This window comes from Ranitomeya imitator, chromosome 2 (genome assembly GCF_032444005.1).
Source record: "Ranitomeya imitator isolate aRanImi1 chromosome 2, aRanImi1.pri, whole genome shotgun sequence".
Classification (NCBI taxonomy): Eukaryota; Metazoa; Chordata; class Amphibia; order Anura; family Dendrobatidae; genus Ranitomeya; species Ranitomeya imitator.
Genome location: NC_091283.1, coordinates 650680235 through 650696378, shown reverse-complemented (window position 1 = coordinate 650696378; position 16144 = coordinate 650680235). Strand labels below are relative to the sequence as shown.

The window sequence follows — 16144 nt, the reverse complement described above, 5'->3', positions numbered from 1 at the left end:
CAGCTTTACGCTCACGCAAGCGTCGATCGATCTGAATGGCCAAAGACATAGACTCATTCAGACCAGCAGACATGGGAAATCCCACCATGACATCCTTAAGGGCTTCAGAGAGACCCTTTCTGTAAGGATTCTGGAATTTCCTAGTGCCTGTTCGCCCTGATCCAAGATGGAGTCTTGTATCTCGCCCTGTCATGGAACTTCCTGTCGGTCCAGATTATTTAAGTCCAGGTCATGTGTGCTAAGGTGCCTGAGTATTTTGTGCTGCTGGCTCCTGAGCTTCTGCTGGTGAACTCCCTGCTACTTCTGTTCACTACTCAGTGGTCTGCATTCAGCTATCTCTGGAACCTCTGCAACGGGCTGCATACCTGTGGAAGTATCTTCCTTGTTTGCAAAACTTTTCCCAGTGTTGTGCCTCTTTGCACAACCACACCAGGTGAGCAAGATTCAAGTTGTGCTTGTCTCATTCAGGAATATTTACTCATTTGCTACGCTTAGATAGCGCTCTCTCTTTTTCCCTCATCCTCTCTTTCCCAGGACTGCATTCACACAACGCCTCATCTGTGAATTACTGGACTCCTTCTACAATTACTGTGTACATGTGTGATCGAGTTTTGCTGGACTTCCTCATTTAAGGACTGTGTGCATTTGCACTAATAACCTTATCGGACTTCCTTGTTTATATATCTGTTCGCCTCTCCATTTGCTGTGACTTACTATATTGTGCTGAGGACCTCGTCACTGTAACAGGAATATCTGTATTATGTTCTGTCTGCTATTATTTACTATATAGAGCTGATGACCTCGTTACAATTGCAGAAATATCTGTTTACTTTTCTGTTTTGAGTAAAATATTCTTTGCTGCAACTTTGTTCTCGGACTGGCTTTATCCCATGCTATTAGATTCCATAGTATCCATATAATTACTACACTTTCTGAAAATTGCTGCCAGGGCACATTCATTCCACAGAGTGAGTACAGTCCACTTCCTAAACTTCTGACAATATATCTCTACCTCATCCTGACCCTGAGACAGAGCCAGCAAGATTTTCTCAGCCTGATCCACTGAATTTGGTTCATCATAAAGCAATCCAAGCGCCAGAAAAAACGCATCAACATCACGCAATGCCGGATCTCCTGGCGCAAGGGAAAATGCCCAGTCTTGAGGGTCGCCACGTAACAAAGAAATAATGATTTTCAGTTGTTGAACAGGGTCACCTGAGGAGCGAGGTTTCAAAGCAAGAAACAATTTACAATTATTTTTGAAATTCAGAAACTTAGATCTATCCCCAAAAAACAAATCAGGAATAGGAATCCTAGGCTCTAACATCGGATTCTGAACCAAAAAATCTTGAATGTTTTGTACCCTTTCAGTGAGATTATCCATACAAGAGGACAGACCTTGAATGTCCATATCTACACCTGTATCCTGAATCACCCAGAGGTAAAGGGAAAAAGAGAGACAAAACACAGTGCAAAGAAAAAAAAATGGTCTCAGAAGTTCTCTTATCCCTCTATTGAGATGCATTAGTACTTTGGGCCACCTGTACTGTTATGACCTGGTGGTTAGGACAATAATGGACCTGGTGGTTAAGAGCACACGGAATGACCTGATAGTTACTAATAATATAGGACGAGCTCTGAGACGTGGGAACTCTGCTGACCGCAATCCCTAATCCTATCACACACACTAGAAATAGCCGTGGATTGCTCCTAACGCTCCCTATGCAACTCGTCACAGCCTAAGGAACTAGCTAGCCCTGAAGATAGAAAAATAAAGCCTACCTTGCCTCAGAGAAATTCCCCAAAGGAAAAGGCAGCCCCCCACATATAATGACTGTGAGTAAAGATGAAAATTACAAACACAGAGATGAAATAGATTTAGCAAAGTGAGGCCCGACTTACTGAACAGACTGAGGATAGGAAAGGTAACTTTGCGGTCAGCACAAAAACTACAAAAAGACCACGCAAAGGGCGCAAAAAGACCCTCCGCACCGACTCACGGTGCGGAGGCGCTCCCTCTGCGTCCCAGAGCTTCCAGCAAGCAAGACAAAAATCAAAATAGCAAGCTGGACAGAAAAATAGCAAACAAAAGAAAAACAAGCAGGAACTTAGCTTCTGCTGGGAAGACAGGTCACGAGAACGATCCAGGAGCGAACTAGACCAATACTGGAACATTGACAGGTGGCATGGAGCAATGATCTAAGTGGAGTTAAATAGAGCAGCCAGCTAACGAATTAACCTCGTCACCTGTGGAAGGAAACTCAGAAGCCGCAGCCCCACTTACAACCACCAGAGGAAGCCCATGGACAGAACCAGCCGAAGTACCATTCATGACCACAGGAGGGAGCTTGACAACAGAATTCACAACAGTGATGGCAGTTGCGGCTGTAAGCACAGCATAGAGCAGAGTGTAGGGACATGTACAAGAGATATTCCCTGGCCAAGGAGATCTGATTGATCTTCCTCTGGAAGCAGCAGAACTATCCAGTGTCCTGTATGGTCCTGCTCAGGGTATCGGCCCAAGAGACGATAGCAATAGATATCCACACCGTGGCAAAAAAAGGGGGGAGTGCCGAGCCCGAAGCCACAAAAATAAAAAACGAATGGCCCGGGTTCTCTATCTGGTGGTCAGTGGGGGCTTTAATTAAGGAACCATCTGGCAAAGACCGAAGGGATTTTGAGGCCAAGCGGTGACAGGTGGATCAACCAGAGGGGATTTTTCCCATTTCTTCCGCAATCAGGGGAAAGGGTGTCTCGTCTCTATAAGCTTCTGACTTGTGAAGCGTATGTCCGGTCGCTCTCCGCGCCGGCGAACTATATCCTTGCCTTCCATCTACCCATGTCAGAAGAGGGGATCTGCCATCACCGCTATTCATCAGGGCCGATGGAAAAGAAGCTGCATGCACACGGTAAATGTCTCTGGACATCCAAAGGGGTTAACTGGTAGAGGATGAGTAAGGGCTGCTGGTGAAAAAAGGATGGTATGAGCCTGGATGCGGAGGTGGGTACGTGGAGGCGACACTCTACGTTTCCATCAGTTGCTTGTGTGGAGGGAAAGATATCCTGAAGGGATCTGTCGACCTGGAATAACATAACATGGCATGCCCATAACAAAAAACGATACCAGATACGTGGAGACAACACTCCGCGTTCCCGCCTGTTGTAGGTTTGGGGAGAGCGGAGCCCTTAAGGAATCGTCTCCCTTCTGAAATCTGATGTGGAGGAATCCTCCGAGACAGGCTGGCAAAGCCCCGGCTGATAGAGAAGGGACTGTATTGCTTTGGTCAGTGTCGTCATGGACTGCAACAGCGACGAAGCCCGCTCAGGGAGGCTGGGTACACTTGGTTTGGCAACGGAGGAGGACTCCTAAGCTCATTCTGGATCACCGTCCCTGCAGAGAGGGGTACTATGTCCCCGCGGCAACAGTCTGGCAGGTAGTACATGAAATGGAATACACCGTATGTACCTGTTACCCCATTTTAGATTTGGGAGAGATATAATGCACCACGGTATGCTTGCATCTTATAATGCCAATATTCTCCAATAGGGAGAGGAGACAAAAGGAACTGTAGGGAAAGGCGAATATGGGCTGCTGCAGGGTCAGGGCTCTTACCCAGGTCCAGTTGCCCGAGAGTGCTGCCAGTCCACTGTACCCCTTTAAGACAGCCATTGGGATTTCATTGGCACCTCGCCGGCTGAGGAGAGCCGGACGGGTGGATAAAGATGGCCCCCGGGAGTTGTGGCATGCGGAAGTCTCTTAGTGAGCGAGAAACGCCAGTTCGGGGGCGGGGCTAAGGGCGCAGCGTCATCCGGTGGGCAGAACCTCGGGATTGCTCAGTGTATAGGTCCAAGCCGGGGCCTAATTTCTACAGCCGGCAGGAGCGTTACCCGGGGAAGGGGAAACCACGGGGAGCACACTGCAGCCAGACACAATCAGAGGAGCTCTGAGAAAGAATCCCGCAGGCATCTGAGTCATGTTTGCACTGGAGGCTGCTCTTGGGGTGCAGACTACATGTAGGGTCCAGACACCCTGTACACAAATCTGCCCAGACACCGATGCTGCCCCACAAAAAGCCCATTTTTCACTCCCATTTACGACAGGCGCTCGTACTGATAATCTGCTGCAGGGGCCCACCACCGACCTGAATTTTCTTACCAGCGGTGAACGTTCCAGCATGGCGCCGCGGCGGATGACTGGGCTTCAGCGTTGTTGCAATGTGAACTCTCCATCCACCATCCCGTTTTCCGCGAGGTGGAGAGAGACCGTCTGCCTCCTTCCATCGCCACTGTTCGCCAGTGGTGATGCAGTGGGGGCCACACGGACACAATAAGTGCCTCTGGACATCCTAGGGGTTGACTCCCTTAGGATGGAGCAGGGCTATTGGTCTGGCTGAAATAAGCCTGGCTCAGAAGAGGGTACATGGAGGCGACACTCCACGTTCCCGCCTGTTGGTTTGGGGAGATCGGAACCCTGAAGGGATCAGTCGCCCTCTGCAATCCATTATAAGGAATAAGGAATAAAAAGTAAAAATAACAAATTGTGGTCTGAATAGCAAACCTGTGTGCCTCCTACAGACACTAAGCATGAACTGGTTCGGCTGGAGCCAGTGGTAGGTGTATACTGCAGTGGAGGAGGAATTAATTTTGTTATATTCACTTAGTGTCAGCCTCCTAGTGGCAGCAGCATACACCCATTGTCCTGTGTTCCCCAATGAGGCGAAGGAGAAAAGTAAATTTTTAGAACTTTCATACTGACTACTTGGGCTTCTTTAGGAAACACCACATGTACATTAGCCAGACTCCGGCCCTATCTTTAATATTGAAGCATGCTAGTTTATATAATGTCTATTTAGGCACTCAAAAGGTCATTAAGACAAGACACCTATAAAGTTAAAAGTTCATTCGACAGAATCAATCAAATTCAGAATGGTAATAATTACTGAAAGTCTCTAAAACCTTGTGCTTCAGAAAGAACAATTCAATCAGTTATTTTTTCGCTCCAAGTACAGCGCTCCGCTATCTCTGGATGTCCAAGCCACTGCTCCATCCATATCAACTGCATTTCAGAACCCTGTTCTCTGCATCGGAGTAGGGCCTGATGATGTGATCCCAAGAGGTCCGAAAATATCACCCATCTTGTCAGTGGAGACAAAGAGCCCAATTAATTGAAACTTTGATGCCAGAATTCTGATAAGCACTTGAGTTGAACTTAAATTTTGTGACTTTTGGTGTTATGACAGTTTCTCCCAGCTCCGACAAAACAGGCACAGCTGGGGTGGTGGCACGGCAGGAGTGGGACGCCACAGCTCATCTTATTCATGACGAGCGGTGTTGTTCCCTATGCCATAAATCTCACTACAGTACCTGACTAGAGTGAGATTTCTGTTGAAGCACATGGAGGAGCACGCCATTCCTCAGATGCTCCAAATTCATAGAGGAGGAGCTTTTGACTCCAGCACGCCCCCTCATCAAGGCTGACGTGAACAATTGTCTGGATGAATTGGGTCCTTACTGTTATTAAAGTTACACATTATTATTGTTTACAAATTACAGTTGTGACTCATGAAGTGTCGACGTCAAACTCTAGGGGTGAGATTTATGACTACTGCTTGTAGATGTCTATGAGACTGGAAAACTGTATATACCAATATGAAATATGCTGAAATAAAATGTCATGGCAGATGCAAAATTGGAATGATGGCTTTAAGATTTAGATAAAAAAAAAATAAATAGTTCGACGTAAATGGAGAAAGGAATGGTCTTTAAAACAAAGAACTGCCCAAAGCATTGACTGTATTGGATTGACACAATGTGAAGTGAGGCTAAAGAAGGCGGATGGGTACATAAATTTATTGTGACAATCAGAAAGTGGTCAACAGGAACCTTTCACTATAAAATGCAGTCCAAAGTGCAGGCATCATGTTATAGAGGAGGGGGAGCAGAGTATATTTATATATAATAATAATAATAATAATCTTTATTTATATAGCGCCAACATATTCCGCAGCGCTTTACAGTTTAACAGATTCAAACACAACAGTCATAGGTAACAATGTTAACAATACAGTAAAGCAAAATAAGACAAAATAAGACGACCCTGCCGGTGAGAGCTTACAATCTACAATGAGGTGGGGGAGATACAAAGCACAGGTGTGTATTTACAATGATGTATTTACAATCATGGTCCAGCCATCTTCAGGGGGTGGGGAATAGATGGAGATACTGAATGGGCTACACACACACAAACATAAAATGAGTTTGATTAGGGAACGTGATAGGCCGCTGTGAACAAATGAGTTTTGAGCGAGCGCCTAAAACTATGCAAGTTGTAGATGGTCCTAATATCTTGGGGTAGAGCATTCCAGAGGATTGGCGCAGCACGGGAGAAGTCTTGTAATCGGGAGTGGGATGTACGGATTAGTGCAGAGGTTAGTCGAAAGTCGTTTGCAGAGCGCAGAGGGGACAATACAAATATCTCGCTGAGGATCTGTTTATACCAAGGAAGGTGACGGGCACAAGGGGGCATTCTTTGCGTCTGGAGGAGAGAAGGTTTTTCCACCAACATAGAAGAGGATTCTTTACTGTTAGGGCAGTGAGAATCTGGAATTGCTTGCCTGAAGAGGTGGTGATGGCGAACTCAGTCGAGGGGTTCAAGAAAGGCCTGGATGTCTTCCTGGAGCAGAACAATATTGTATCATACAATTAGGTTCTGTAGAAGGACGTAGATCTGGGGATTTATTATGATGGAATATAGGCTGAACTGGATGGACAAATGTCTTTTTTCGGCCTTACTAACTATGTTACTATGTTACTATGTATGTAGTGGTCGGCTAGGCCGATATACAGGAATGAGGGAGGAGATGTAAGGGGGTGCCGCACTGTGGAGAGCTTTGTGGGTGAGAACAAATACTTTGAATTGTATCCTATAATGAATGGGCAGCCAGTGTAACGACTGGCGAAGAGCGGACACGTCCGAGTAACGATTAGCCAGATGGACAACCCTGGCTGCCGCATTAAGGATAGACTGGAGAGGGGAAAGTCGCGTGAGGCCAATTAATAGAGCGTTACAGTAGTCCAGACGGGAGTGGATTAGGGCTACAGTGAGAGTTTTTGTTGTCTCCATGGTGAGAAAAGGGCGGATTCTAGAGATGTTCTTTAGGTGTAAGCGGCACGAGCGGGCAAGAGATTGTATGTGGGAGGTGAAGGAGAGATCAGAGTCAAACATAACACCCAGACAGCGCACCTGCTGCCGGGGTGTTATTATGGTGCCACCCACGGAGAGGAAAATGTCAGATTTAGGGAGGTTAGTAGAAGGCGGGAGCAGAAGAAGTTCCGTTTTGGAGAGGTTGAGTTTCAGATAGAGAGCGGACATGATGTCAGAGACTGCGGACAGACAGTCAGTGGCGTTCTGTAGTACAGCAGGAGTAAGGTTAGGGGATGACGTGTATAGTTGTGTGTCATCAGTGTAAAGATGGTACTGAAAGCCAAATCTGCTGATGGTCTGTCCAATTGGGGCCGTGTAGAGGGAGAAGAGAAGGGGGCCAAAGACTGAGCCCTGAGGTACCCCGACAGCGAGAGGAAGAGGAGATGAAGTGGAGCCAGAGAACAGAACACTGAAGGAGCGGTCAGAAAGATAGGAGGAGAACCAGGAGAGAGCAGTGTCCTTAATGCCTAGTAACTGGAGCCTAGAGAGTAAGAGAGGGTGGTCAACAGTGTCGAAAGCTGCAGAAAGATCGAGAAGAATGAGCAGAGAGTGGTCACCATTACGTTTTGCTGTCAGAAGGTCATTGGTCACCTTGATGAGTGCAGTTTCTGTCGAATGTAGGGGGCGGAAACCGGACTGTGAAGGGTCTAGGAGGGAATGAGTGGAGAGGTAACGGGTAAGGCGGGAGTAGACTAGGCGCTCTAGGAGTTTTGAGATGAAGGGGAGATTGGAGACCGGTCTGTAGTTGTTTGTGCAGGATGGGTCAAGGGTGGGTTTTTTTTAGTAATGGAGTAATGATAGAGTGTTTGAAGGAGGAGGGAAAAATACCAGAGGAAAGGGAGAGATTAAAAATTGTAGTTAGGTGAGTTGTGACGGCTGGAGAGAGAGACTGGAGGGAATGGGGTCGGTGGTGCATGTAGTCGGGCGAGAAGAGGAGAGGAGCCTGGAGACTTCTTCTTCTGTGATGGGATCGAATGTGGAGAGTGAGCCAGGGGAGATGTAGGGAGGAATGGGAGTCATTGCACTTGGTGTCTGGGAGCGGATAGTTTTATTACAACCAAAGTTTTAATATTTAAAACCTCTGCTGTTTCTGGAATTTTCAGTCCAGTAGGCGGTCCTATCAGTGACTCTGTGTTCATGCGGTGATAGCTGTCAATCACTGATCGGACCGCCTACTGGACTGAATTCCAGAAACAACAGAGGTTTTATTGACAAAAACACGGGTGATACCGAATCCTTTCTCACACACTACCTATCAGTCTGCTCAGCTCCCCCTGCTCTATAAAATGCTGCCTGTAGATTGGGCTGCATTTTCATGGTTCCCTATACAATGTATGTCCTAAAATTTCTAATCTATTTACATTTACTAAAGACACAATTGCTTATCTGATGGGCTGTACAAAAAATGCAGCAGTTCATTGAAATGTAGGTGCTCTACACTTATAACTCTTACGTTTGCTGTGGGACGCAGGAAATTCTAAATTCTTCCATGAATGGCAGTTTTCCTGTACTTGCTCTGTAAAAGAAGGAGTGTAATTAGCATTCAAAAACATGCAACTCTTCAGTATTTAATGATTATCACTCACCTGTGCTAATACATGTAGTCATGCCATCCTCGTTAAACTGCAGGTTATCTTCTACATACATCTCTTTATCTTCAGTTATTATTTCACATTTAATATCCGCCAGTTCTTCTACCTAATTCTCCATACAATAAAAACAACCAAACACAAATAATGCACAAATTAAAAGGCTGCTGAAGAAATTAGAAATAATTAGGACTCCTTTGCACGGTTTTCATTGCTTTCACAATATTATTATTATTATTATTTATATAGCACCATTGTTTCCATGGTGCTGTACATGAGCGGTTACATACAAATTACAGATATCACTTACAGTAAGCAAACTAACAATTACAGACTGATACATAGGGGCAAGGATCCTGCCCTTGCGGGCTTACATTCTACAGGATGGTGGAGAAGGAGACAATAGGTTGAGGGTTGCAGGAGCTCCGGTGTTGGTGAGGCGGTAGCTTTAGTAGTGGTGAGGAGGCAGCGGTGTCAGTGCAGGCTGTAGGCTTTCCTGAAGAGATGAGTTTTCAGGTTCCGTCTGAAGGATCCGAATGTGGTTGATAGTCGGACGTGTTGGGGCAAAGAATTCCAGAGGATGGGGGATATTCGGGAGAAGTCTTGGAGGCGGTTGGGTAAGGAGTGAATAAGTGTGGAGGAGAGAAGGAGGTCTTGGGAGGACCGGAGATTACGTGAGGGAAGATATCAGGAGATTAGTTCAGAGATATATGGAGGAGACAGGTTGTGGATGGCTTTGTAGGTCAGTATTAGTAATTTGAACTGGATACGCTGAGGGAATGGGAGCCAGTGAAGAGATTTGCAGAGGGGGGAAGCGGAGGAGTAGCGAGGACAGAGATGAATTAGTCGGACAGCAGAGTTTAGGATGGACTGGAGAGGTGCAAGGGTGTTAGCAGGGAGGCCACAGAAAAGGATGTTGCAGTAGTCAAGACGGGAGATGATGAGTGTATGCACAAGCATTTTAGTACATTTACGGTTGAGGAAAGGACGGGTTCTGGAGATATTTTGAGCTGGAGGCGACAGGAGGTGGAAAGAGCTTGGATGTGCGGTTTGAAGGACAGGGCAGAGTCAAGGGTTACTCCGAGGCAGTAGACTTCCAGTTCGGGGGAAAGCGTGATGTCGTTAATTGCGATAGATAAGTCAGGTAAGGAAGATCTATGAGATGGAGGAAAGATGATGAATTCAGACTTGTCCACACTGAGTTTGAGGAAGTGAGAGGAGAAAAAGGAGGATATGGCTGATAGATACTCCTGGATTCTTGACAGTAGAGAGGTGATGTCTGGGCCAGAAAGGTAGTTCTGAGTGTCATAAGCATAAAGGTGGTACTGGAATCCATGATACTTTATGAGTTGTCCAGGGCCAAGTGTATAGATTGAGAAGAGTAGGGGTCCTAGAACAGAGCCTTGGGGACTCCAACAGAGAGAAGGTGGGATGAGGAGGTAGCGTGGTAGTGGGAGACGCTGAATCTGCGGTTGGAAAGGTATGAGGAGATCCAGAATAGGGTCAGGTCTTTGATGCCAAAGGAGGAGAGGATCTGTAGTAGGAGGCAGTGGTCAACTATGTCGAAACCACAGGACAAGTCTAGAAGGAGGAGTACAGAGTATTAGGCAGCAGATGACAGCAAGCAGGGATTAAAGTGCAGACTCCGCTTTAATCTGAGGGTATTCATATCCAAACGGGACTAAAAAGGGTTTATGAATTACAGCTCTTTAATATTTAGCTGCCTCTTTTTAAAAGGAACAAAAGTAATTGGACGTTTGGCTTAAAAGCTCTTTAACCCCTTTACCGCCAAGGGTGGTTTGCACGTTAATGACCGGGCCAATTTTTACAATTCTGACCACTGTCCCTTTATGAGGTTATAACTCTGGAACGCTTCAACGGATCCCGGTGATTCAGACACTGTTTTCTCGTGACATATTTTACTTCATGATAGTGATAAAATTTCTTTGATATTACCTGCGTTTATTTGTGAAAAAAAATGGAAATTTGGGGAAATTTTTGAAAATTTCGCAATTTTCCAACTTTGAATTTTTATGGAATTAAATCACAGATATGTCACACAAAATACTTAATAAGTAATTTTTCCCACATGTCTACTTTACATCAGCACAATTTTGGAACCACAATTTTTTTTGTTAGAGAGAGTTATAAGGGTTAAAAGTTGACCAGCAATTTCTCATTTTTCCAACACCATTTTTTTAGGGACCACATCTCATTTGAAGTCATTTTGCGGGGTCTATATGATAGAAAATAACCAAGGGTGACACCATTCTAAAAACTGCACCCCTCAAGGTGCTGAAAACCACTTTCAAGAAGTTTATTAACTCTTAAGGTGTTTCACAGGAATTTTTGGAATGTTTAAATAAAAATGAACATTTAACTTTTTTTTTTTTAAATTTACTTCAGCTCCAATTTGTTTTATTTTACCAAGGGTAACAGGAGAAAATGGACCCCGAAAGTTGTTGTACAATTTGTCCTGAGTACACCGATACCCCATATGTGGGGGTAAACCACTGTTAGGGAGCATGGCAGAGCTCAGAAGCGAAGGAGCGCCATTTGACTTTTCAATGCAAAATTGACTGGAATTGAGATGGGACACCATGTTGCGTTTGGATGTGCTTAAACATTGAAACCCCCTCACAAGTGACACCATTTTGGAAAGTAGACCCCCTAAGGAACTTATCTAGATGTGTAGTGAACACTTTGACCCATTAAGTGATTCATAGAAGTTTACAATGCAGAGCTGTAAAAATAAAAAAATCATATTTTTTCACAAAAATGATCTTTTCGCCCTCAGTTTTGTATTTTCCCAAGGGTAACAGGAGAAATTGGACCCAAAAAGTTGTTGTACAATTTGTCCTGAGTATGCTGATACCCCATATGTGGGGGTAAACCACTGTTTGGGCGCATGGGAGAGCTCGGAAGGGAAGGAGCGCCATTTGGAATGCAGACTTAGATGCAAAGGTCTGCAGGCGTCACATTGCGTTTGCAGAGCCCCTAATGTACCTAAACAGTAGAAACCCCCCACAAGTGACCCCATATTGGAAACTAGACCCCCTCAAGGATCTTATCTATATGTGTTGTGAGAACTTTGAACCCCCAAGTGTTTCACTACAGTTTATAACGCAGAGCTGTGAAAATAAAAATCCTTTTTTTTTTTCCACAAAAATTATTTTTTAGCCCTAGTTTTGTATTTTCCCAAGGGTAACAGGAGAAATTGGACCCCAAAAGTTGTTGTCCAATGTGTCCCGAGTATGCTGATACCCCATATGTTGGGGTAAACCCCTGTTTGGGCGCACGGGAGAGCTCGGAAGGGAAGGAGCAGTGTTTGTTTTTCAAAGCAGAATTCGCCGAGTTCGCATCTCAACTTCAGGAAAATGGCCGCCGCGATCTCCATCTGCGCACGCGCGGCATCCCGCGGCCATTTTTCTGAAGCCCCGGGCAGCAGAGGAGTCTATATGCGCACGCGCGGCCTCAGGAAGATGGCCGCCCCCACAGATCACCAGGGAAATAGCGCAGATCGCGTGTTTTTTCTTCTCCTGCCCAGTGGATTCAGAAGATGGGCATGAGCAAACCACTACGCCACCAACGGAAATATATGCAAGATCTGGGGGAAGAACCAGCGATGTCGCCACGCCCATCTGACCTGACCAGCCTGATTGACAGGCGAAAACGGCGACTTTGGTAAGTTATTTCGGCAGCTTAGGGGTGGAATCAGGGTACACAAAATACACTATAGTAACGCACAGCTCAGGCCCTATTTAACAGTATTTTTATCTCGTACTGAAAAACCGGGGTGACAGGTTCCCTTTAAGTAGCGAGGTAATTATTTAGAAACGGAGTATCTGCAAGAAGATCAGCACCTTCCAGTCTCTGATTGGACGGCTGAGGTGACAATCAATATAATGACAACTCAGCACGCCCCTGCACTAGATTGGACAACTGAGCGGTCACTTACTGCGCCCAAGACATGCTGAAGGGAGGAATCGTGGCGTCTACCATAAAGAGAAGACTTTATGAGAGCAAATACAGAGGGTTCACCACAAGGTGAAACCATTAATCAGGCTTAAAAATAGAAAGGCCAGATTAGACTTTGCCAAACAAATCTAATTTAACCAGCCCACGTCTGGAAAAGCATTCTTTGGAAATATGAAACCAAGATCAGCCTGTACCAGAATGATGGGAAGAAGAAAGTATAAAGGAGGCTTGGAACGGCTCATGATGCAAAGCACACAATATCCTCTATAAAACATGATGGAGGCATGGTTATGGCATGGGTATGCTTGGCTTCCAATGGCACCAAGTTATTAGTGTTTATTGATGAAGTGACTGAAGACAGAAGCAGCCGGATGAATTTTGAAGTGTACTGGGCGATACTTTCTGCTCAGATTCAACCAAATGCACCAAGGTTGATTGGACGGCGCTTCACAGTACAGATGGACAATGACCTAAAACATACTGCAAAAGCAACACAGGAGTTTTCTTTTAAGGCAAAGAAGTAGAATATTCTGCAATGGCTGAGTCAATCAACATATCTCAACCCCATAGAGCATGCATTTCACATGCTTATGAGAAAACTTAAGGCAGAGAGACCCACAAACAAGCCACAACAGAAGTCAGCTGCAGTAAAGGCCTGGGAAAATATTACAAGGGATCAAACCCAGCGTTTGGTGAAGTCCATGGCATCCAGACTTCAGGCAGTCATTGCCTGCAAATAATTTTTTACAAACTATAAAAAAAAATGAACATTTTATTTGTTAAAATTAATTTGTCCAATTACTTTTGAGCCCCCAAAATGAGAAACCTTGGTGGTAAAAATGGTTGCAAGTCCTAAACGTTTGACAGGGTATTTTTGTTCAACCCCTTTAATTAAACCTGAAAATCTACACTTCATCTCAGTTGTGCGGTGCTGCCGATGTTTTCTTTATGACTAAGCATCTGAGGTGTTCTCTGGTAATTTTACCATGATGAGTGTATATTATCCTTGTTACCAACATAAGACATGTTCTCTGAACAGGTGATCATACTCTTCATCTATATACTCTTCTAGTAGAAAGTTTTACAGCACTAGATGAGATGTGTTTCCTATTGAAGTGATAAATATTTTTTCTACAGTCTCAGATAATCAGCTAATGATGGAGATACTCATTTTTTTCTACAATTACTCACTGCTGTTTTTATTAATAATAACGATATTAAAAGAAGAGTGGTGTCTATTGTCTTATACATACATCTCTCTAAATCACTTATTCTCCTAGTATTAATGTCACGCAGAGTTTTTGATATTTCCTCAGAGGGCATTGAGCAAGGCTCACTAGCGACATTGTTTTTGCTCCGACAGCCAGTAGCAGCAACAGCACATTAGTGTATTTATTCACTATATATTTTTTTGTGATACATTTTTTTTTGTGGTGTGTTTTGGGTGGTGGCTTTGGTAGGGATACCTTTTAGAGTTTTTAGGGTCAGTCTAAATTGAGCGGGGGCGCCATATCGTATCCCAGGGTGCCAACCTCCGCTGCAAGGAAGGGACTCCATTAGGGTAAGGCAACTCTATCTTCCCTAGTCCTTTCCTCATTAAAGTTTTTTGTATTTAACGACTATCTGATCCTATTTTTGGGCTCCCTACCTTTATTTTTCAGTTTGGTATATGTGGTTTCTAGTCCCTTGTTTTAATTATTGCTATTAAAGAATATTTTTAGGTCTTTTTTGCATTTTTTTTAAGACAAGGTGACCAGGAACATTTGCAAATGTAATTTTTACCATGGCAAAGTGTCTTTAGCCTTAAACAGAATGCAACTAGACAACTGTAGCATACCTTTGATCGTTTTTTTTTTCATTTTGAACAGGACACACAATGTAATAGTGGCGGTCCCTGTCAGGGGTGGGTAAGAAGGACAGTACAGCTAAGTTTAGCTGTGCCACATTACAATCCCTAGATGATGAGTCACACTTCTCTGTTGTTTTAGGGGTAACTTGTAATTGATCTGCAGTGAGAGAGCACAACAAGCTACTCCAGTGTAAGATTTAATGACACCATGCACTACTCTGACAGCAGAGGGATTATAAAATGCTGTGAACACTACAAATATAAGAGTGATTCATCTCTGGGCAGGCAATGTGGGGACATTGTCAGCTCTACGGTACTGACACTGCTATGAGAAGGGTTTGTAATGTGACATAGTTAAATTCAGCTGCACTTTCTAGTCATGCAGGAGATCAGACCTATATTTTGACATCTTATGCACTAAGAAACCTCATCTAAGCTATTGTGGAGGTACGTCTTCTTTATCTGCTGTGTTAAAAAAGTTAAAATTCATTAGGTGCCAGATACCTTGCTAATATCTAAACAATGAAGAGGTAAAAAAAAAGTTTATACTGTTCTGAGGCCACTATTACATTGTGTGTTCAGTTCAACATGAAACATTTGGTGAAAGGTCATCTTTAACTACCAACATAAAAAAAAGGAAACAATAAAATTAGGCTGAAAATACAGAATTTGGTGTGATCTCTGATCTACCTTACAATCATGTAGGACATTGTTATTCTCCTGACAGTTGTAAACAAGAGGACGACTGGAGAATATATCTGGTATGCTCCTCAGACTGGATGAATCTGTAGAAGAATAAAGTGCAGTGACTGAAAACATTGATTATATGTAAAAATCAGCTTATGATACTCAAAACATTGAGACAGTGAAAATGTCTACTTACACAGTGATGTGAGGGATTGGTAATTGTCAACCATGACATCTGGGTAGTACATATCTTTGTGTCTTTTTATGTAATCCCACTCCTCCAAGGAGAAATAGACAGTGACGTCCTGACATCTTAAAGGAACCTGATGTACACAAAGATAAAGATTCACTGAAAAAAAATACAACCACCAACTTTATGGCTAATTCTTAGTTTTTCTTTTTCATTTTAAATTAAAAGAAAATATAACAGAAACAATGTCTTTTGGTCCTTTCAACAGTTCTTAAAATTAAGAAATCGTCCTCTAGGTCCTTACATTGATCTTACTAGGTAGCTGGTCATTAAGCATCAAGAATTTGAAGACAGCAATAAGAACAAAGAGTCAATGGGTTGCTATGTCTGAAATGTCTAATTACTAAATGTGTAAGGCTACTTTCACATGGGTCCGTCGCCAAGAGTCGGCGCGACGTACCGACGCACGTTATGAAAATTATGCATGACATGGGCAGTGGATGCAGTTTTTCGACACATCTGCTGCCGATTCTAAATTCCGGGGAGAGAGGGGCGGGGTTCCGGCCGCGCATGCACGGTAGAAAATGGCGGACGCAACGTACGAAAAAACATTACGTTAAACATTTTTTCGTGCTGACGGTCAGCCA

The 16144-nt window shown here is 44.1% G+C and overlaps 1 protein-coding gene across 2 annotated transcripts in view; it reads right to left on the bottom strand.

The window, feature by feature from the left end:
• Positions 1-16144, bottom strand: part of LOC138667096 (oocyte zinc finger protein XlCOF8.4-like) — a 49559-nt gene that overhangs the window by 13396 nt on the left and 20019 nt on the right. For both annotated transcript variants that reach the window (XM_069755401.1, XM_069755402.1), the window contains 4 exons: positions 15504-15630; positions 15311-15405; positions 8791-8902; positions 8658-8720 (listed from right to left, as the gene is read on the bottom strand). In XM_069755401.1, coding sequence (XP_069611502.1) covers positions 8658-8720; positions 8791-8902; positions 15311-15405; positions 15504-15630 — 397 coding nt within the window. The remainder of the gene's footprint in view (positions 1-8657; positions 8721-8790; positions 8903-15310; positions 15406-15503; positions 15631-16144) is intronic.